We start from the raw sequence: 24,621 nt of genomic DNA, 5'->3' as shown, positions 1-24,621 counted from the left end.
AACTGTGCACAAATGAAATTGAACCTTTCATAGGGCTAACCCTTTGAAAGGAGACAACTTCTGAGTAGGAGAGAAGTGAAAGGGGATTTTCAAATTTGCCAGATATATTTCTGAATTGTTTCAACTTTATATAATTAGACTTAATTGGGTATTATTTGTAAAATCTGAAGAAGAGGAAGGCAGGAGGAGTAAATAGAAAGGTAAACAAAAGCAGCCAGAGGATCACAACTCAGTCTCAACCGTAAATTGTCCTGTATATTCTTACCAGCATTTTCTTTCTAGTTGGAGAAGCAACAGGTATAGAGAGATTCAAGTGAAATCTGTACAAGGTTTCAATGTGTGATCTTAGAAAGTTCTAAACTGTTCTGAGGTGACTGGAAGTAAAATTTAATAACAAATTAACAAAATGATTCGAAAGTCTTTAGCAGGAGGAAGGATACAGAAAGTAACTAACCACAATCTCAGAAGAGGAATAAAAAAAGCTCTGACCCATTTTTTAATGCCCCAACTCCTGTAACATTTTTGCTATGAATAAGTCACAAAATATTTGGATATATGATTAATTTATATCCTTCTATATGTTTAGATCACTTTCATTCTGAGATCCTTTCCCAAATAATTATTTAAGAAAGACTTCTCTACACATCCTGACATCCTGCTATAAAAATGGTACATTAAAAAACTGGTCAAATGATAAAGTCACTGGGCAATTTTACCAGCTTAATTCCAAGCTGACTTGTAATGTTCAAGCAATATTCATCTTTGAGTAGGTTAATTATAAATTACTATTAAAAAGGAATAACTACATATACTGATAGCCAACACTAATGTAGAGCGCCAACACTGACGCAGAGTTCAACATTAATTATATAGTTCGCAATTGTAGTATTGTATAGTTAGCAATTTACAGTATTGGGTAAACCAGATATTAAATGTAAAACTCATGAAATCCAACTTCTTAAAAGCTAATGATCAGTTACAAAGTAAATTCTTGCTTACCTTTTGAAAGTATAAAATAGACAATATTTTTCTTTTGTTGCTTAGAGAAATTAACAAAATGACCATCATCATTTTCTTTCTTTTTTTTTTTTTAATTTTATTTATTTTTTTTCCCCCAAAGCCCCAGTAGACAGTTGTATGTCATAGCTGCACATCATTCTAGTTGCTGTATGTGGGACTCGGCCTCAGCATGGCCAGGGAAGCCGTGTGTCGGTGCGCGCCCGGGATCGAACCCGGGCCGCCAGCAGCGGAGCGCGTGCACTTAACCGCTAACCCACGGGGCTGGCCCAATCATTTTCTAAACATATATAACACCTTCCCAAAAGGTGGTTAATAAAAAGCTCAGGAAAAATCTATATTACACAAAAACATAAATACACATACACACATCATAGCAAACAATAAGAAATCTTAGAATATTATACCTGTATCAGCTTCATGTTCTTTATTCTCATCTGTAAGAGGGTTATCGTGAAGCTTCAAATAGATCTCTATAGCAATTCTGGCTGCCTTGAAGTAAAATGGATGCTGCCGAAGTACATCTTCTAGTTTTAATAAGTCCACATATGATCTAAGGGTAATCTTCCTCATACAGTATGTATGAAAGTCAAACTGGTCGTCAGTGATTTCTATAAAATGCTAACAAAATTACCTTTTTTATTATACTGAAGTATAGCAATGTCAAAGAAAACTACAAAAATCAAAGCCTTGGAATTACTTGTTTCTTAGGCATGAAGAAATTAGTAAAACAAAAAAATATAAAAAATGACAATCATTGAATATAAATACTTTGCATATCAAAAATGCAAATACAATTGGCCATCACCTACCACAGCATATGGCGTACAGCAGGCACTGAATTATTTGGCGAATGAAAAGGAAACACAATGCTTTAAAATATATATATTTATTCCTTCCTTAATCATACTTAAATAAAGCTATCATGACAAATCAAACATTTATTAGTATACATTAGGTGAGGTACAGTAGATTTATACATAAAACATGCAGTTTTTATATTTAGAACAATTTGCAAAGGATTAATATATGTAGTATTTGGAAATTTTTCTGAGAATACAAATCTGAACACTACTCAATGTAATGCTGGTATGTGGGAGAGAAATCAATTAGCAAGTAAGGCAAGCAACCAGAAACTAACACATTTCAACTAAGCTCTGGGGTTCACCACTTGATAACAGAATAAGCGTGAAATTATATAAACTACTTTGAGAAAACCACAAAAAACGAAAGCCAACTACTCGTGATGAAATGAATCAAAAGTAAAGAGGACTAAGAAAACAATAAATTTATCAGAAAATGAGGAATTACATAGGCCACAGAAATATTGTGAAAAGGCTTCAAAGCTTATATCTTATAAATATCAAAGGTATATGGCATAGCATCACCAATCAACCCCACAAAAAACAGGTTTCTAGGATAACTGTGCAAGCATTGTATGTATTACTGAAAAAGCAGCAGTAATTTGAAAGCAACATTCAAAATCAATGAAAACATAGCCAAGATACAAACTTTGCATAAAGTTCTTTACATGAATTCTCACAGGAAGAGTAGACAATGGGGAAGTCTGCTGAAAATATAGTCTATAATATTTCCATTATAAAAATTGAAAAATGTCAATACTGATTTCTACAAATCACTTACTGTGGATTATAAAAAGAGAGAAAAGAAAAAACTATAGCACTTGCCCAGAGCCTTAAATATATAACAGAATGAGAAACTCAAATGTATAGGGTACTTACTCTCTCAATCTCATGACACTTCTTAAGTGCTTCACCAAATTTATTCATTGCCTTATAAGCCTGGGCACATTCTGTCTGGAACCACATGCACTGCATTTCATTCAAATTCTCTACCGCTGATGTTCCTTCCTATATGAGAATCACATATATTCAAGATCATCTTTTTTTTTTATTATTATTTCTTTTTTCTCCCCAACGCCCCAGTACATAGTTGTAGGTCTTTCTAGTTCTTCTATGTGGGACGCCACTTCAGCATGGCTTGATGAGCAGTGAGTAGGTCTGCGGCCAGGTTCTGAACCGGCAAACCCCAGGCCGCTGAAGCGGAACACGTGAACTTAACTGTTATGCCACCGGGCCAGCCCCTAAGATCATTTCTTACCAAATATATTATTCCACCATAGGATTTAAGAAGGAAAAGATAGTCAATTGATTTGAATTTTTTAAAAATCATTTTCTATTTTTTTAACCACTCTCAGAGTAAGAGAATAGTTAATATGTGAAAGAAATCGGAATATTTCTAACCACTAAAAAAATACTAAAAAAATACATAACTTTGGTAACTGATTAATCAAAAGATCTACATAATTGGGGTTGGAGAGTAACATAAGAAATAGAACACTAGCACATAGCAGGTTCTCAATCAATATTAGTTCCCTTCACCTCTAAAAATTCATCTGAACATACATTGGAATACATCAGACTTTAAAAACCTATTGTATAACTGTCTAAAAAGAAAATAATGTTTAATGCTAATACTGATTTCATTTTTTTCCTGATAAGGTTACTTAATTGAAATGTTGACTATTTTGATATTAAAAATATTAAAAACCAACTTTGGAAAATAAGGAAGGTATACAAGTATAAATTGTTTATTCATAAGTAAGAGCACTAGCTGTACAAACCCTTGTAAACTTTGAGCACATTTCTTCAGCCTCCTTTATCAGATTGGCTTTTAGCATGTATTTTGCACACTTGGAGTTGATAAATCTGTCTGCTGTGTCCAAGGCCTGGGCCTCATCCATCCACCTTGCAGCTTCTTTAATATTCCCAGCATGCTTACAGGGTACAAAAGCAAAATAAACTGGTCAGTATGCTAATTTTACTAGGTAGGTCATTAGTTACCTGTAGATAACTGAAACACAAGTGGAATAAAAGGCATTCTTCTGTCTCTTAAGACCCTAACCAATGTAGATGCATACATTCTACCATAATATAAGTTCTGATCTCTTTCTGGCCATGTAGAATATAGGCTCTCTGACAGGAAAGACTTGTTTTAACAATTTGTCTATTGTCATAACCTCATTGTCTACATCAGTGCCGACACACAGTGAATACTCAAAAATAATGGTTGAATCAAAGAATAAATAATAATGGAAATCTTTAAGTCATAAAAACATAACTCAATGTAAAGGTCATAAAAGGCAAAAGGATGGGCAAATTTCTATTCCAAAGGAACCATGGAAACATTAGTAGACATTCTACTATGATCCTTATTCTAATTCGCCTAACTAGTCCATCTGGCAACCACAAAATTAATGAGCACAACTTGGCTCTGAAAAGTGCTTTTAAAACATCATTTAATTTCATTATTTTCTGATAAATAATTGGTTTACAATGTCTTCCCCAAGAGCTTTTATTACTAAATTGTATTTGTATTAAGATAGAGAAGAGCCAACTTTATTTTAAGATGACGCTAAAACATATGACTAAAGATTCTCAAGCAGGACCCAGGAGTTGAGAGGCAAAAGAGATAATAATATGTAGAATTCATAGTAGAATCGTCAGTTTCATTTCATTAAGATTACCAGATACTGATTACGATCATACTCAAATGTTAATAGAAACAAGTATTTCACAGCAAATGTAATTCTTTTATCTATACTCATACTACTTAAAACCAAGAAAATAACCAGGTATGTGTATGTGTGAATGTATAATATGAATAACCACATGTATGTATATATGTGTACGCATGTGTGTATACATACACAGAGAGCAATGAATGATCAAATTAGCATGACTATGACAAGTCTAAAAGTAATCAAACTGAGAAATGTACTATACTTGTTATTCCATGTTTTATGAGCCATCAAATGTCATTTTTCTTATGGCATTTAGAATCTATAAAATATAGAAAAAATTTTTATGATAAGTGTCACTACTTTATAAAAAAAGGGGGGGTGAGATTTTTACCTTATAGATTTTAGCTTTCACAAGAAAGAGTTCTATCAATGTAGGTGTACTTTCAATAGCGGTATTTATGTATTCCAGAGCAATAGATGGCTGACCAATTTTGTCATAATGTTGTGCCAAGTAGTACTGGACCCAAAGTAATGTGGTTGGTGGTTCCTCTTTTCCATCATCTTTAAAAAGTGGGGGAGGGAGGTGGGAGAGGAAAGAAACCAAGATTAGTTATTACATATATTAAGAGAGTACCCACCTCAAAATGTCTATCTTTATTTAATAAGGAAAGTAGTTTGAACCACATTATTTATGTATCTAACTATAAAACTACCCCTAAATTTTTAAGATCTTTGGAAGGGACTAGGCTTTCTGTTCTGTATCACTATAGGCCCTAGCACAATGCCTTGCATCTAGTAAGAACTTTATATAATAAATATGGCAGAAAAATAAGATCAAAGATATAACAAATTACCTAAAAAGGAAACTGAAAGGAGTGAGGGGAATCAAGTTGTACTAGAACTATGAGAGTATACTGATCAGGATGTTATTTATGAAGGGGAAAAAAAAAAAGAAGAATCAAAAGAAATTTTCCATTAATGTGAGGTTAAAAAAAAAGGCCCAACCACTTAACTGGGTTTCTAGCTAATGCACTAAACTATACATAAATATACTTGTGATGTGGTTATTTTGAATTTTGGTGATTATAATATTCTTAATATATTTTAATATTATGCTTAATATGCAATAATGCATAATTTAAGTTAAATAAAAACTATCCCAAAAAACTCAGATAAGTAAAAATGCTTATTTCATATTTTAGTTCATAATTTAATTTTTATATAGTGCTTACAAGAAAATGTGTAAGTTAACATCAAAAAATGTTTTTTTAATACAAGTTTCTAAAACCTAACAACTGTTATTTGCTTTCAAAGAAAGCAACAGATTGCTTATTTTTATCCTAGTAAAAGTAGGATGGCTCAGTGGACAAACAATAGGAGTGGAACTCACCAACTCCCGATCTGATAGATCTGCAACTAAAGTGCTGCATATTCTTGGGCATGTCATTGAACCTCTTCCACATTTGTAAAATATGTAGGAAAATGCTGATAATCAAAGGAACATCATGATGATTAACCAATGAAACTATGGTAACGCCTTCTAAAAAGTACTATTAAAATTAACCTGAGACCTAGAAACAATGATCAACCCAACAGCAATGAGCACCCCAGGTCCCATACTGGGCTTTCCCACTGTAGGAACCAGGGCTCCTTGGGAAAAACAATTGATCCCAGGTCTGCTATGGGCACTGTACAAGATGAACGGCATACCAAAACTGGTATCAAATATGTTTAAATCCACGAATTCATAAAACCTTTAAAATGTGTATTGGCCATCTTTGAAGGATGCTACTAAACCAATTCATTACTTTGAAAACTGGTAAAGAACAAAAAGAGTAGTAGGAGATGCAGGGGAGAAAAAGCAGCATTTATTTTCCTTTTCTTATATAAACTAGATAACCAAGTAATAGATGAAGGGAAATTTCTCTTTTAAGACAACAAAAAATGAATTGATAGAGTATCCCTAGTTTGTAATTCGTAACACTTGCTAACATATAAAACAAACACTACAAGCCTCCTCAAGGAAGAACACACCAGGACCCATGAAATAATCTTGCTCACCTTTCTTTTATTTAAAACAAATCAAAAAGCAAACGACCAAAAAAAGAAAGAATTGAATCTCATCAAGCCTCCAGTCAGATCTGTCCATCAGTTTCTGAAATGACAGAAATGTTCTGCATCTGCCCTGACCAATATGGTAGGCATTAGTTTTACATGGCTATTGAGCAGCACCTGAAATGCAGCTACTACAACTGAGAAACTGAATTTTTTATTTGATTTGATTTTTAAAAATTTAATAGCCACATGTAGCTAATGGCTATCATACTAGACAGCACAGCTCTACATCCAACTACCAATTTATAATAAATTCGGAGGACTAACGTGTTAAGTAACACCATGGGGTGCATTCAGCAAAACCCAGACTGTAGAAAAACTTAAGAAAAAAAAAACCTAATTTCTTTAACTAATAAATTGCAGGAAGAGTAGGAGACGGAGGTCAAATCTATAGATTAAGAGAGTTAAGAGACATATCAACCAAACTCAAAAGTATAGATTTTACCTGGATCTTCATTTAAACTTCAAAAACAAGAAAAAAGGACATTTCTAAGATAACTGGAAATGTAACCATGGACTTTTTTTCTTTGATATTAAGACAGTATTAATGTTCAGGTGTGGTGATATTATGGTTATGATCTTTAAAATATTGAAATATGCATGGATGAAATGATGTGTTTGGGATTTGCCTCAGAATAACATGGGAGTAGAGTAAAGTAGGTAAGAATGTAGATGAAAAGTCTGGCCATGAGTTAAGAATTATTGAAGCTGGGTGGTGGTTAACTGGAGGATCATTATATTATTACATCTAGTTTTGTAGATGTTTTCTATTTTACATAAAATTTTTTTCAATAAGCTAATGTGATTTTCTTCTTACCAAATATTTTCGTAAAATGTGCAAATTAATGCATCTCCATCCTAAAGGGGAAAAGAAGTTTAGATATGCTAAGCTTACTGCCTAAATAATGAACAAAACTGACCTTCTAAGAATTTCATAAATATATTAAAATTTTCAAGATGTTTTTAAAACATAAAATTTGAGCACTTACCACTGGGGTTAAATAACCGGCAGCTTTTTAGAGAGGTTTCATAACCTACTACTAATTCTTCTATGATTGCCACCTAGAGTACAACCATATAAGCAGACTTTAATAAAAAATATATACATACACACACACATATATATATACACACACTGTTACTATTCTTGTGCAAAATGTGTTATTTACTATTAAAGGGCTAAATAAACATTCCACCACATATACACACACTTTTATAAATCTCTTAACCTAGGGATAAAAATTTAAAAGCAAGTAAACCATACATTTTTGAGGGTGTGTATTAAGACATAACTTGCTAAAAACTTACTGGCAACTCTCTTCCCTGCTAGAAAATAAAGCACCAAGCTGAACTAGAAATCCTGAAAAGGCTGGACAAAAAGAGGTAATGTTGTGGATGATTTTTATCTTGGTTCATTTTTATCCCAATTCACATACATAACCACAGTTAACATTTGCTCTTCAGGAATCAAGAATTAAATACTATATAAAAAGAGAAATTCCACAAGTAGATGACAGCATCAACTCTCAATTTCACAATCCAAGGGAAAGCATTAGTAAAACTGAAACATGGAACGGTGGGTGGGTTTCTGAGGTCCAGGAGAATGAGTGGCTGTCCAGGTTCTGGTTTCTCCTGAGTCATGACTATACTACTTGCTTCTGGCTTTGTAAGAGATCCGTGAATACTTTTAATTTATTAATTCTCTTATTTGCTTAACGCATCTATACTGAATTTCTGTTACTATAGAAGCTCTCTTAAATGACTTCAACTTAACTGACTCAACAGATTAATACCAGCTCTCTCCATCACCTCAGAAAATTGTGAGGACTGAACGGTCACAGCTAGGTTATTCTGGTGCGCCCATGTTCTTCTGCTCCCACAAGTTGAGCTACATGCTTACTAAGAGTTTTGTTTTCCCAAACCTGTTTGAATCAGTTGCATTTATTAGCATCATTGTGGAATTTAATTCAATATTATGTAAACTTAAGAAATGAGAAAAGAAAGAACTGTTTCTATAAGTTGAATAACGTGGAAAGACTCAAGGATAAATTAGATATTTTTAACCAATTTAGATTTAAATGAGACAGCCATCAATATGAAAATCATAAAAATAGATAGGATTCTACAATCAAGACTGTTTTGCAGGGCCAGCCTGCAACCGCTACAGTGGCATAGCGGTTAAGTTCGCAGGCTCCGCTTCAGTGGCCCGGGGTTCGTGGGTTTGGATCCCAGGCACAGACGTACACACTGCTTGTCAAGCCATGCTGTGGGTGTCCCACATACAAAATAGAGGGAGACTGGCACAGATGTTAGCTCAGGGACAATATTCCTCAAGCAAATAAGAAGACTGGTAACAAATGTTAGGTCAGGGCCAATCTTCCTCACTAAACAAAACAAAACACTGTTTTGCAAGCATCAAATTCTCTACCAAAACTGGAAATAATGGATTACATTATGAATGTGATTTAGGAAAGAAAAAAAAAAGTGAAACAGTCATCAACAAAGCCCAAACCTTGGGCCTCTCAACAAAAGACTGGCAAATAAGTGCACCTTACATGCTTTAGGTTAAAGTGTTTTTAGCATGTTTAATTTGTCCCATCTTTCTGATTCTTCATTGTAACTGATTTTTTTTTAATCCAATCAACATGTCTTGATGTCACTGTACTTGGAAGCAAAATAATCTAAATTAAGATTAAAACACCCCAGCCCCGTGGCTTAGCGGTTAAGTGCGCGCGCTCCCCTGCTGGCGGCCAGGGGTTCGGATCCGGGGCGCGCACCGACGCACCGATTCTCCGGCCATGCTGAGGCCGCGTCCCACATACAGCAACTAGAAGGATGTGCAGCTATGACATACAACTATCTACTGGGGCTTTGGGGGAAAAAAATAAATAAATAAATAAAATCTTAAAAAAAAAAAAAAAAAAGATTAAAACACCCTCTTAACAAGCATTTTGAATATAATATATAACTGAAAGAGTAAGTTGACTTACTCCCACAGCAAACTCTCCTGACAGAATTTTTATTCTAGCAAACAAAAAAGCAGAAAGATTACTAAGCTAAAACTCAGTTAAAAAAAAAAAAAGTGGCTCCTGGGCCAGCGCTGGTGGCCTAGTGGTTAAGTTTGATGCTCTCCGCTTCGGTGCCCAGGGTTCAATTCCTGGGTGTGGACCTATACCACTTGTGGCCATGCTAGGGTGGCGACCCACATACAAAATAGAGGAAGACTGGCAACAGATGTTAGCTCAGGGCAGATCTTGCTCAGCAAAAAACAAAAAAAAAAGAAAGTCACTCCTGACTTTCACCATGAGCAGGGATTAGAAAAAATATTGAAGAAATCACTACCTTACTAACTTTTCATACACAATGACTCTTTAAAGTATACAGCAGAAACAAAAGCCAGAGAAAACAAAAAATCAATGTTATTTAGCTAATGAGAGAAGAGGATGAAAGGGAAGTAAGAGGCACAGAAGCATTTCAACTGTAAGCTAGGAAGACTGATATCACATATAATATGCGCACAGATAATCAAGAATCAACTATTCCAAATACTGCACAAAGAAATGACAGTCAAAAGAAAATCTTATTTTGCTTTACCTTTTCTTTATCTTTGTATAATGACCTCAAAGTATTGAAGACTGGTGGACAACCCTTGCTGAAGTTCATCCTTAGGAACTTATCCAAACATTCTTTAAACTTCTCACCTTGGAAGAAAAAAATCCTATTGACTTACATTTACCTGGACAACTCAAATAATGCACATTTCAATCTTAATATGCATACTCATATATTCAAAACCAAGGAAAGAAACTGTAAATCAAAACATCATTTTCATTCCTTTGCAATTATTCTCACTTACCAGATAAAAAGTTTAATGGCAATCTTCTTGGCACAAGTCCTCTGGGATATTTAGTCCAGGCCTCCTCAAAAATTTTTAATCGTTCTAACATATTAGCTGTAGACAAAAAAATTATTTTTACATTAATTATAAAGTATATTTTTCTAGCAAATTACAAATTTATCAAAGTATATAAAATGATCATATTAAAGAAAAATTTGAAGATGGGAAAAAATTATTTATAATCTAACCACCTAAATATATCAATAATTATTTTAGAATATTTCCTTCCAATATTTTCATATTTAAATACCTATAATCATATAAAATAGATAATTTTCTGCTTTAGGTAGCCTTTCAAAATCTGACTCCCTTCCTTTACTTCTGAGAAAGGCACAGTTATTATGTTTCCATATATGGCTTCTCCACTATTCTCTTCAGTCTCTCCTTTTCTAACTCCTCTCATTTGATTTATTTTGGAGCTTCTGGATCTATCTCCTATCTTCCATTTCTCCATATTTCTTTTATACTTTATCTTTTACTCTCAGTTGAGAGCTTTCCTCAGTTCAATCAATCTTCTACTTCATTAATTTTTCCTCAGCTGTTGCCTCTCTTCTATTCAATCTATTAAGATTTTTATGTCCATAAGTAGGTTTTTCATTTCCAGATTCTTAATTGGTACTTTCTCATAACTATTCATATTTCATGGCTGCAATTTCCTCTCTTCATCTTAGATTCCTCCATCATCTCTAATCTCCCTTTTGCTGGCACTGATGATTATCATTCTTGTGCTGGTGTTCCTAGGTAGTATGATATTCTTTGCTACAAGGTTTCTCTTGCATATACATATATCAGTGTATCAGGAATGGCTTACTACCAGTCTTGAGGGAAACATAGCTGCAAATCAGATCATCTTGGCTAAGGACTCTGCCTATTTGTAGAAGACATGTTTCTGGGCCTGTCCTCACAAGTGGGTCCCATTCACAGGAAAGGGTGCTGGAGGGAGAGGGGGAGAAGAAGAGAGTCTCTGGACCCAAGTGTATTTGAGTGACCAAAATTTAGTCCTTCTCACATAGGAAACAGTGCTGGTCTTTCTGCTTGGCTACATTCATGTGCCCCTAGAAGGCTACTCTGCTGTACCCACAGGTTACCACGGAAGTTATGCTTACTTCTTTCCTTTAGGGTGACACCTCCACTTCTGTCAGTGGAAATTTCCCTTTCACGTTTTTTTTTTCTTTGCTGAGGAAGACTGGCCCTGAGCTAACATCCGTGCCCATCTTCTTCTACTTTATATGGTACACCGCCACAGCATAGCATGACAAGCAGTGCGCCAGTGCACACCCAGGATCCGAACCTGCAAACACTGGGCAGCCACAGCAGAGCACACGCACTTAACCGTTTATACGACCTGGCCGGCCCCTCCCTTTCCTGTTTTTGATGCTGCTATGCATTTGTGAATTTTTAAAAGTTGTTTCTAAAATTCTTTTCAACTATTTCTACGAATTTGTAGTAGAAAAGAGGTTTCAGAAAATGCTCAGTCAGCCATATTAAACGGAAGTTTGCAAATGTACTTTTGTATTCAGATTTTGTTTTCTAATTTTTTGTTTATTGCAGTAACATTGGTTTATAACATTGTATAAATTTCAGGTGTACATTATTATACTTCTATTTCTGCATAGATTACATCATGTTCACCACCCAAATACTAATTACAACCCACCACCACACACATGTGCCGAATTATCCCTTCCACCCTCCTCCCTCCCCCCTCTTCCCCTCTGGTAACCACCAAACCAATCTCTGTCTCTTATGTGTCTGTTTGTTGTTGTTATTGTCTTAACCACTGTTTTTCTAGTTATGCCTTTCAATGAGTTAATAAAATATATATTAACACAAGAAGCAATTAAAATTTAGAAAGTAAGTTTTAAACAATACTACCTGGCTTGAGTGCCTTTTCCAAGCCTTTGTAATAGGCCCAATTCTCAGGATTTCTCTCTTGTAATCCTCTATAAACATCAGCTGCATCTTCCAAACGACATAATTGCAACAGAAGTTCCCCTGATAAAAATCAAATCAAATTAACTAAATATCTTCTGATTATAACTTTCACTTTTCCTCAAACTTTCTCTTAAAACCTCTTCAACGTTGGGAAGTAGATGGATGTGGTATTCTCCGGAGTTCCCAATTCCCTTCAGCAAGACTGTTTACCATGTTATTTTATTGTCTCTCGTTTTTTGGAGTTCATATTTAGAAATGCCATTGTCTTCAAATTCTCAATGTATTCAGGTATTTGTCTAACTCCAGGCTACTTTCCAGAATTCACTGAACACAGTCACCAAGCCATTATCTACTACTTAATTATCCCTGACATGATATGGACAATTTCAACATCCAAATTAATGACCCAATCCAATACCCTAACCTTATGATCCCTTAATTAACTATAAAATGATTCTGCTGTAGCAGCCCATAATCATGGCCACATTCAAAACCTGCTTTTTCTATCTCTTCCAACTACCAAATAGGCATCTTGCTTTAAGCTTAACTGTCTTGTCTTTCTTCTTCTTGTGTCACTAACTCTACCCTTCAACCTTAGAGAAAAATTATTCCCTTTTCTTCAGGCCTTTCAGTAGACTCATTGCTTGTCTCCTCTGGGCTGCATGACCAATCTCATCTCTGATGACATTAGCAGCCCCAAATATCAAAATCAATCTCAAAACCTAGGCTCCTTTGTTTACCTATTTTAAGGCCTGGGTCATCCCGATTGTTTGTTTGCTACATCTGCTCACAAAAGGAAGCAAGTCGTCAGATGAATGGACAGAGGCACTGGTTTCACTAGAAACATGAGCTCCAAACTCACATAAAGCCTCAAACACTGTTCAGAAATCCTTTTCCTTATTCTTAATGGGCTTCCATTCACCAAAGGTATTATTTTTCAAACCACGACTTTACCCTTGCATGCTTTGCTCCCATCAGATAATAAATATGAACACTTACTGAGTGCTAACTGTGGGCCAATGACTCTTAAATGTTTCACGTGCATTAACTAATTCAATTCTCAAAACTCTATCAGATGGGTTACTATTATTTTCATCATTTTAAAGCAGAGAGAACTTAAGTAAACTTGCCAAAGGTCAATATACATATCCAGATGCCTAATTGTTGGAGTCAGGATTTGAACCCAAGCAATTTGGCTAAAAGAGCCCATATTCTTTTTTTTTTTTTTGTAAGGAAGACCAGCCCTGAGCTAACATCCGATGCCAATCATCCTCTATCTTTGCTGAGGAAGAGTGGCCTTGAGCTAATATCCGTGCCCATCTTCCTCTACTTTATATGGGACTCCGCCACAGCACGGCTTAACAAGCGGTGTGTTGGTGTGCGCCCAGGATCCGAACCAGCGAACCCCGGGCCGTTGCATCGGAGTGCACGCACTTAACCGCTTGCGCCACCGGGCCGGCCCCAAGAGCCCATATTCTTAATGTCTATACCAGTGGTTCTCAACCAGAGAGGGTCACTTCTGCCACCCAGGGGACATGTGGCAATATCTGGAGACATTTCTGGTTGTCACAGTAAAGGGGGTGGTGGTGCTACTGGCACCTGATGGGTCAAAGCTAGGGATGCTGCTAAACATTCTGCAACATACTGGAGACTTCCGTCCCCAACATCTCGGTGCCAAAATGTCCACAGTGCTGAGGTTGACAGCCTGCTCTATACTAACCAAAAGCCTACTTCACTAAGAACATAAAAAATATCCTGCAATCTTTCTCCCCTATACTACACCCAACCCACATTTCCTTCCCTTAACCTTATCCTATCTTTTCTTTTTTTTTTTTAATTTTATTTATTTATTTTTTCCCCCCAAAGCCCCAGTAGATAGCTGTACGTCACAGTTGCACATCCTTCCAGTTGCTGTATGTGGGACGCGGCCTCAGCATGGCCAGAGAAGCGGTGCGTTGGTGCACGCCCAGGATCCGAACCCAGGCCGCCAGCAGCGGAGCGCGCGCACTTAGCCGCTAAGCCACAGGGCCGGCCCTCCTATCTTTTCTTTGCAGAAGGAACTGGTGGTACAAGAATTAACAATAAAACTTTCTGCCTAAGTATGCCCACTCACCCACACCAGGAAGTTTCCAAATTATTTTGACCATCCACAACTAACAACAATGCCTTTATTACTAGAATTTCCAGAGACTGATGATTCTACTCTCAGTTTCTTTCTGTTCTCTTTAAATATCCTGTCCCCAATACCAGACTCACTGTAGGTATTCAATACACATTTTGTGGAATGAACTGATGGCTCTGTTTCCTATTTCACTGAGAAAATGGAAGCAATTAGAAGAGAACTCCCAAATACCCACTATATCTACACACCTACTTGCCCATATACTCTACCATCTCGTTACTGTGGATGAACTATTCATGTTGCTATCTAAGGCTAATCCTTCAGCTTGTCCACTAGATCACATCCCCTCTACCATATCAAATATTTTTTGTCTACTGGATCATTCTCCAGTGAGCATAAGCACATACTATAAAAAATCTTTTGACCCTGTATCACATTTCATCCACCACCATCCCATATCTGTTTCCCTACATAGCAAAACACCTCGTATGAGTCATTTATGCATGCTATGTTCAATCTGTCTACTCCTAATCCCATTTAAATCTACTTGATTTGTTTGGGCTTTTTCCACTCTCCTTCCAAATGTTCAGAGAGAGCTTTTGTTAAGGTCACCAATGACTTCCAAATGGCTAAAATCCACTGGTCAATTCTGAGTCTCAACAAACTTGATCTTTCATTCTTCCTCACTAATAAAGTTATCAAAAGGATCAAATGAAATAATGTACTTGAGAGTATTTTGAAAACTGTCATGTATTTCTATAAAGAAACTGAGGCCCACGCCTTGCCCCTGGTTATATAGCTAGTTAGTAGCCAACGAAAGAACCCAAACTAGTTTTTTCCAATCTTGTGATCTTTCCATTAAGTCAGAAATCTCTCTTTATAACTAACAGACTGCTAAGGGATGTTCAATTCAAACAAAAAAGGGCTGTCCTTGATCTATAGCTCACAACTGAGCTCCAGGAGCCTTAGCCTTCCATTTTTTCTTGCCAGTAGCATTATCCTCTGCCAAAAGTTCACCTAGCAAATAACGGCTATAACCACTATCCATACAGATACCATGCTTTTCTAGTGTTCAACTTCAAGGGGAGCCAAAGGAATCCAAAACCAACAAACTTCAGTTCCCTGGACTAACAAGGGCAAATAAATTACTCAGATGATAATTCTTAAAACGTACTTGTATTTTCAATTACTTGTTATTTTTCTTTCAATTTCCATAATCAGTCCTTCAACTTTTAAAACTATAAGACTCCTTTTTCTCAGCCCTCTAATAAATAGCAGCATTGGAGATCTTTATTTAGGGATCTACCCCTCCTATCACAATCCACACACATAAACGCAAATCTCTTGTTTCAATTGATATTATTTCTATGTCCAGAAAGACATTTAGATAAACTATAAAGACCCCTAGGAATGTCGCATATGTACTTTACTAAAGAGTGATTTATCCACATATATTACTGGCAATAAAGAAATCTGGTGTACACATTCAGTTTTGCTAATAATATGTTTCTAAGAAATTTAATCCTGTCTTATAAAATTAAGCAATCGCCTCCTGGTTTTGATCAAACTCTATATTTTCAGATGAAAGATATTTTATTTAAAAGAAAACATATTTGGAACACTTCAATAATTTTATTGTTCATGATTATTTTTTCCTATATCAATAATATTCATTGTTTAAATGTGTATTTTTCCACATTACAAATTATTCAATGTACATGAGTAAGAAACAGATTTTCTATCATCAAAAAGTTGAATTATACACAATTATCAGCAACAACTAGACTTCTCAGCCTTGCTCTTTGTCATAATTAAATACTAGAATGAATGATATTATTTAAAAAAATACCTTTGGTTTCTTCTACAGCAAGTTTATCACAAATCTGCTTTTCATAGGTACAAAGATGTTCCAGGGCTTCTCTATAGAGACCTGCTTCCCGAAGAACTTGATTCTGATATAAAAGGAGTTCACTATATTCATAATCCACTTTATCAGGGGATGTCTATATGTGGATATAAGGAATACTAACAGTAAGAATTTTGTCTGCATATTAGAAAATTGTTTACACACTCAAATATATACAAGAAGTCAAAGGATAATATCTTATTGATAAAACTCATTTTTTAAAAATTCCTAAATATCTGTCTAGGGAGCAACTAAGTAAATAATGACAATATTAACTTAAAACTCACTGAATAAAATAAGAATCCATAAGTCCTTACATCAATAATTAGAGGAGAAAGGAAAGCTCTTACTTAACAGTAGAATGTCAAATAATAAATCTAGAAGGAATAAGAGCATTAGAGAACCACCATTTTGCAACTATCATAGGAAGAGTTGATTCAGGCAAGAATCATAATGAATGCTAAAACTAGTGGTTAAAGTTTAATGAGGAACAGGCTATTCATAAAGTCTCAAAATGTTTATTAAATACAAAGAGAAAAGAATAAGTTTACAGTGAAGAAATCTGACAGACACCACCTTAACCAAGTAATCGAATGGAACAGACAGACATCATGTGCCTCTTAATAAGATGAACTGAGAAGGGCTCAACATCACATCACCCCTGTGGTTTCCTGCCAAAAATGCATAACCATATCTAATAATGAGGAAACATCAAACAAATCCAAATTGACAGACAGTCGACAAAAGCACTGCCCTATACTCTTCACAAATATCAATGTCATGAAATACAAAGGAAGTCTTTGAAACTTCCAGATTAAAAGAGACTGAAGAGAAATGATAACTAAATGCAAAGTATGATTCTAAACTGGATCCCGAAATAAAAAAAAAAATCCTAGAAAGAATATAAATAGAACAATTAGAAAATTTTGAATAAGGGCTGTGGATTAGATAATAATAATCTATCAAGGTTAAATTTTCTAATGTTTTGATAATCTATACACTATCTATAAAGTTGACGACTATAGAGTTATTCTTAGGAAATATCACACAAGCATTTAGGAGTAAAAGAATATGGTGTCTGCAATTACTTTCAAATGTTTCAAGAAGAAAATTTAAATAGATAAGCAGATCTACAAATTGCACAGTAAATGTGTCAAATATTAATAACTAGTTAATGTGAGTGAACTCCCATATGGAGTTCTTTGTACTATTTTTGCAACTTTTCTATAAATTTGAAACTATTTCAAAAAAAAAGGTTACCAAGTCCACGTACATTTCTTTCTTTTAGTTATACTTAGAATCAGACCTAGTTTACCAGGTCTGACTTCTGGTTGTTACCTGTTGTGTTTTCCTAAATTCTTCTAAAATCTTTGCTGCCATTTCATAATCTTCTAATAAATGATAAGCAATAGCATAACCAATCCATGATGCTCTTTGTGCAGGTCGAAGCTGAAGTAATTGGTATCTCGTTTCCTTTAATGGGAAAAGACCACTTTTTCTTAGGTTTACAGTGAAAGCAAATGCTCCTTAAAAAGATCATATTAATTTACCCCACAATACTGAGCAATTTGGAACACAATGCTAGGAATAATAATAGAAAATAGTTTCAAACATTCATACTTTGTAGCTTTACAGAATCAAAAAAATATTTAAGAAGCACAATGAAGCCTCCAAGGTAATCTTGTCATTTTTTAAAAAGTTAAGACCAAGTACCCTTTGTTATTTCCTGATCTTCTTACTCTAAGAAAAGAGACAAAATGGAAAAGATAGTACAAAGGAAAACATTTTTTAATACAGTGCCAAATTACTGAGTTAAGATCCATAGAAAACAACTCAGCAGGCAGTACATGGAGAAAAAGAAAAAGAGAAACTAAATAGATGTGATTTAATAGACTTACTTAAGGGTTAAAATGTAGCTAGCTACAAAGACAGAATATTAGTCTCGATGGAGGTAAAAAGAAGAAACAAAAAAATTTGCTTTCCAGAAAAATGTGAGAACTAAAGGTTGTATTTACATGTTAATAACAGACAAAGGCATTGCCTATTTGACAAGTATTAATGTTAATTTTCACTGAATTGATTAACTCAATCCTATACAGTAATCCAACTCTGCCTCACAGAAAAACAATTTATTTTTAAAATCTGATTAGTCCAGTCATAAACACAATCACTATTGGGACAAGGCGGGTAAGATTAAATTAAATTCTTTGTTAAAAATGGAAAATTTTGTTATCAGAAAGTACTCCAAAAAGTTTTAAATATTTTAACAATATTTTTCCCACAGAATAAAAAAATTCTCTATTTTACTTACCCTGTAACCCTCCAGATCTCGCATTTGAATCTGTAGTAAAGAAAGGTCCCTTAAGATTTGAAGATTGTCTTTATCCCATTTTAGCGCATTTCTGTAACATTTAATGGCTTCATCGTATTTCTTGTCTGACCTCTGGAGAAGGCCATAAACATGCCAACCTAAAGGATTTAGTTAAGGATACAACCTGCAAGTCAAGAAATAATATTCCAATAACATTCCCCAGGAAACTCGGAGAACTTTAGCTATTTATAAAATTACAAGCTTAAAAAAAACGAGAGAATATAAAGATAGAAGGTAGTTTAATACAGTGGAAAACAGCACAGCTTTCTGAGCCATAAAAAAGAAATAAGTCTAGCCTGACTTATTAGCTCTGCGACCTTGGACAAGTTATTTAGTCTTCTTATGTTTCTTCAATTATAAAATGTAAACAGAAAGCCTATACAACAAAGCACAGTAGTTTGGTAACTAAATGGAATAACATATATAGAGTGCTCACTGGCTGGCACAAAATAAATGCTCAATAAATGTTAGGAATTATCTTTATTTTTCGAAGAAAAAAGAGGGAATGGGTGTCCATAACATATAATTATTTTAAATCATGTGTATTTGCTTTTCTTTAGCTAACAAGATCCTTAGAACAGAACTCTTAGTGCACTACAAAGTTCCTAAAAATCAACCATATATAAAATAAAAACATACATTCATTTAACAAATAATTATTAAAATTTCTTAATAATTAGGGTATAGGTGACCAAAATGGACAGCCTTCTGCTTTCAAAGAACTTCAAGTCTAGTAAGGGACACAGATAAGTAAGCAAAGTTACAGTAGTTGTAAAAAATGCTATAAAGGGGAAAAATATATAAATAATTCCACTCCCCTAATACACGTCCTTTTCACTTTAGATCTTGATTACTGCAATAGTCACCCGTCCTCCTATCTTCAGTCTCTCTGCTTTTAATTTCTCCTGCCACAGTAACGTTTCTAAAACACACATAATCAAAAGAAACAAGTCCACTTCCTCTTCCAGAAACTTACAATGTTTCTCTCTCAGATCAAGTTCAAACGTTCAATCTAATAACTTCTACCCCAGGGATCCTCAAAAGAGTCAGTAAAATACAGAATATCTAGGATGGCAGGTATAACTGAAAATACATATTTAATATTATAAATTTTATTTGAAAAATAATCTGTTTTCATAATATAAATGACAAAGTAATAAATCTTCTCAGTTGGTTGGAAAATGGTTTTTAAAAACCTAAGACACACACACCCTTCCTCTAATCTTCACCTCCTAAAAATCTATCCTCGAGGAGTTTAACATTGCTAAAAATTTAAAGAAACTTATATCCATCAAGAGAAACCTAATTAAATAAATAATGGCAAATATGTAGAGAACAGTACGCAATCATTAAAAGTGATGAAAAGATATCTACAATAGTCTTATTAATTAATCCTTTGCTTACTTTTTAGTTTCGGTTACTCTCAACTCACTCCTGCTTTACTGTGTTAGTGATAATTTTTGAACAAGCTGTAACATTTTATGTAATGCTCGGAAGTGTTCTGTATATGCTTCTTATAAGTATCTTCCTTCACTAGATTGTAAGTTCCTTGACAGCAAAAATCCCTATCTTTTCTTAGTCTATACTATGCCAGGGGCCTGGTAAACACTTGAAAATTTGCTAAGTATCTCAGCACTTACGATTCTGTTAGCCCACAAAACAGGTAAAGAAAAATTTGTTAAAAAACTATTTAAATAATAGCAACCCACAATTTTTTCTCAATCTTCCCTCAGACATTTGTACTTGCTCCTATCCTCACACTTCCCTTAATAAGATAAAATTTATCTAGTATAGTACTTAGCATTATCAGGGACTACGCCTCATTAAATCTTTGCAACCCCACAACGAAGTGGGTATGATTAACCTCATGTTACACATGAGGAAACTATGCCCTAAGATCACAGTTAGAAAGATGCTGGGCTGGCATTCTAACCTAAGTAAAGCATACTCCAAAACCTGTGCTATTATCAGTACACTATATTGTCTCTCCAATATTCCTTATAATAAATATATCCTTCCCTAAATTTATGATCATGAGGAAATATGCAGGGTACCTCTTCTTTTTTAAGCATGGAAAGAGCTTTCCTAGATATTTTAAAAGGCAAGTCCCATTTATCTGTGAATAGATATAATGTTAGAACATGGTAGGTATATAAAAACATTCCCTGAACAAAGGCAGTTGCTGTTCTTCAATTTAAGAAAGAATCATCTCCTCTGGAGTTATATGGTAAGAGGAATCTAAAACTTCTGACTCCCAAATTGCTGCCTTAGCTCAAAATATCCCAATCCAATCCTTAAATATATCTCAAAAAGGATACACACATGACTCTTCAAGTCATTTCTCAAACCTCTACGAACCAATTCATAAGCTTCCTCCTTTTTTCCCAAACAGTTCAATGTTAATCCCTTCATAGCCAGGGTTTCTATTTAAAAAAAAAAAGAAGAAAAGAAGAAAAAAAAAGGAATTAAGTATTAAAAATAATTTGTTACATCATCCTAAGAATTTAAAACTTCAAGATTACTGGGAAATTTTCTGGATTTATACAGAATTAAAATATTTTAAAAACTGACAAACCAAGTAAACACACATTTCTATACTCCAGGCCTCCCTAGATTTTTTTTAGATAAAAAGATAAAAAATGAATGAATATCTAGTAATTCATAGGCTAATAAGATATAATGACTCTATTATTGTTCTTCAGGAGAAGTCCATGGGATGACCTTATATAATCACTCCTTTGAAGTCTGCAAAACTTTATCTTGAAACAGACTTTATTTCTGTAAACCCAAGTTACATAAGATTAAATTCACTGTTCAACGATTAAGACATACACATAAATTAGTATCTATATTTCTGATTTTCATAAATGTATTTTAAAATGATTCTTTGGGATTACTATTAAATATACAAATAAAAGAAGATGTCAGACACCTGTCATTCACAATCAGCACATTTTCAGAAAAGGAAAAAAAAGATTTTTAATTTTATAATGCATGAAGCATAAAGGAATAAAAAATGTTCATTATTATTTATTTGCCTAACTTTTAGGGCTAAAATTTAGAATTTATAGAAAAATTAATTAGGAATATAAGATAAGGACTAAAGACATTATCCTGAGGAAGAGTCAACATTTATAGGAAAATACAGATAAAGAACTAGAACTAAAAAAAAGGGGGGGCGGGCCCGGCCCCGTGGCTTGGCAGTTAAGTGTGCGCGCTCTGCTATCGGTGGCCTGGGTTCGGATCCTGGGCACGCACCGACGCACTGCTTCTCCGGCCATGCTGAGGCCGCGTCCCACATACAGCAACTAGAAGGATGTGCAACTATGACATACAACTATCTACTGGGGCTTTGGGGGAAAAAAGGAGGAGGATTGGCAATAGATGTTAGCTCAGGGCTGATCATCCTTACCAAAAAAAAAAAGGGGGGGGGGGGAATCATGTACAAATCATTATAAATCATGTATAAACTTAAAGGAAAAGGAAGTAAACAAAAAGAATATGTTTGGAAGTTGCCAAATTAGCAAGGTACCATAAAAAGCAGCCCTTTGTTATCAAACAGGTAAAATCTATTCTTACAGGTTTTACCCAACATCTTTTTCTTTTTTTTTAATAATTTTATTTATTTTTTCCCCCCAAAGCCCCAGTGGATAGTTGTGTCATAACTGCACATCCTTCTAGTTGCTGTATGTGGGACGCAGCCTCAGCATGGCCGGAGAAGAGGTGTGTCGGTGCGCGCCCGGGATTCAAACCCTGGCCGCCAGCAGCGGAGCGCGAGCACTTAACCGCTAAGCCATGGGGCCGGCCCTACCAAACATCTTAAAGTGCCTAAATTAACGAAACCCTCGGTTGCCATTCAGTTTAAGGCAAACAATCATTTTATGTACTGTTAAAAAATATTTTCAATTAAATTATGACACTTCATATACAACCTGATTTCAGATATGTTACAATATGGGGGAAATTGCATTATAGAAACAATGAAATTTGGTACTTGGCTGTACCGAAACTCTATAATGATTACATTACTAAAAGCTACATTACCAGTATAGGTACTTTTTATTTTTATTTATTTATTTATTTACTTACTTTTATTTATTTGTTTATTCATTTATTTATGAGGAAGATCAGCCCTGAGGTAACATCCATGCCAAGCCTCCTCTTTTTGCTGAAGAAGACCGGCCCTGGGCTAACATCTGTGCCTATCTTCCTCCACTTTATATGGGACGCTGCCACTGCATGGCCTGACAAGCAGTGCCTTGGTGCGCACCCGGGATCCGAACCCCGGCTGCCAGCAGCGGAGCGCGCGCACTTAACCGCTAGGCCATGGGGCAAGCCCTGCATACTTTAGAAATAAATATAAAACAATCCAATATCCAGCTGGCCAACAAAAAGAAATATTTTTTAACAAGGAAAAGAAGAGAGAGAGATTTAGATACTTTTATTCCCATTGTTTTCCGTCTCCAAATAGTTTTATTATTACGGTGAAAGTATGCAAGAATAAAGAAAGCTAATAGAGAACTACTACTCTCTCCCTTTTCAATACTAAGAGAACAATATCAAATAATTACCAAAGAGCCATATTTCCTAACTGTACAAATCAGACCTATGAAAACTTATTTTTCCTTTGTCTCTTTTCAAGTTTAGCTATACACTCTCCCCTTATTCTACAAACATCTCACGATCCAATCTTCTACCTCACACAGGCAAGAGCTATGCAAACTTGCAGAATCTTACAATGTACAAATCATGTCTTAAACATGACTGTCTTGAAAAACTAACTAAGATGCAATGCTAAATAAAAAGATGCTGGTTCATGAGCCAAGGACCAAATGGGCACTTTCTGAATAAGCTTATTGTAAAGAAAAAAATTTCTCCAACTCAACCAAAGGTCTAAAGCAAATTTTTCTTATAACACCTTAAATAAATTTATTTATTAACTTAAGCATATTTGTCCTAGTAGGTTCTTCTGCCTTACTTATGGTGCTAATATTCAAAATAGGAATAAATCAGAACTCAATTAGAATGTGTTATCATTCTCTTGATATTAAATTCAAAATACAGTATTAAACTTCTCAAAGGAGTCAAAGATAAGAAGGTCCATTCTCTCTGGAAAATATTTACGGCAGCTGGGAGTAACAGAACCCAAATAAGTGAAGCCAGACAAGTAAGCAAAGCCTTATCTACTTACACTTACAAGTAAGTGTACAGTATTTACACTTACCTCCATGCTCTGCAAATTTGGGATTAGAGAGGATTTGTTTACAGAATTTCAATCCATTTCTATATTGTTTATGTTCATAACATCTCTGTCAAAACAAAAAAGAAAAATTTGATTTAACAAGAAATGCAAACAATTTGAAATTCAGTGCTAAATTTTTGATTCTGTTAAATACAATAGAATGAGCCAGTGTTATTTCCATACTCTTCTAAATCACACCAAAATGCCAGTAAAAAAAAAATACGGAAGGTTCGAACACAGAAAGTAAAAGCAAGACAAAGGGACAGAATATAAATTAGGAAAATGAAGAAAATCATTTGCTCACTCCAGAAGGTCCAAGAAGTGTTAGAGAAAGTGAAAATGGAAAATAATAAAGGGGAAAAATTATATTTTAAAATAACATTTTCTGGGCCGGCCCCGTGGCTTAGCAGTTAAGTGCGCGCGCTCCGCTGCTGGCGGCCCGGGGTTCGGATCCCAGGCGCGCACCGACAC

General features: G+C 34.8%; 1 protein-coding gene across 3 annotated transcripts in view; it reads right to left on the bottom strand.

Moving 5' to 3' along the window:
• Window positions 1-24,621, bottom strand: part of NAA15 (N-alpha-acetyltransferase 15, NatA auxiliary subunit) — a 77,390-nt gene that overhangs the window by 25,498 nt on the left and 27,271 nt on the right. For all 3 annotated transcript variants that reach the window (XM_058550095.1, XM_058550096.1, XM_058550097.1), the window contains exons 2-14: window positions 24,133-24,217; window positions 21,227-21,331; window positions 18,849-19,006; window positions 17,876-18,010; window positions 16,481-16,634; window positions 12,450-12,569; window positions 10,533-10,628; window positions 10,271-10,377; window positions 7,666-7,738; window positions 4,953-5,122; window positions 3,662-3,814; window positions 2,760-2,888; window positions 1,425-1,638 (exon numbers count right to left, since the gene is read on the bottom strand). In XM_058550095.1, coding sequence (XP_058406078.1) covers window positions 1,425-1,638; window positions 2,760-2,888; window positions 3,662-3,814; window positions 4,953-5,122; window positions 7,666-7,738; window positions 10,271-10,377; window positions 10,533-10,628; window positions 12,450-12,569; window positions 16,481-16,634; window positions 17,876-18,010; window positions 18,849-19,006; window positions 21,227-21,331; window positions 24,133-24,217 — 1,699 coding nt within the window. The remainder of the gene's footprint in view (window positions 1-1,424; window positions 1,639-2,759; window positions 2,889-3,661; window positions 3,815-4,952; window positions 5,123-7,665; window positions 7,739-10,270; window positions 10,378-10,532; window positions 10,629-12,449; window positions 12,570-16,480; window positions 16,635-17,875; window positions 18,011-18,848; window positions 19,007-21,226; window positions 21,332-24,132; window positions 24,218-24,621) is intronic.

The sequence above is a fragment of the Diceros bicornis genome, chromosome 11 (genome assembly GCF_020826845.1).
Source record: "Diceros bicornis minor isolate mBicDic1 chromosome 11, mDicBic1.mat.cur, whole genome shotgun sequence".
NCBI classification, from domain to species: Eukaryota; Metazoa; Chordata; class Mammalia; order Perissodactyla; family Rhinocerotidae; genus Diceros; species Diceros bicornis.
Note: the sequence above shows the minus strand (reverse complement) of the source record. Positions and strands in the feature narration are given on the sequence as shown.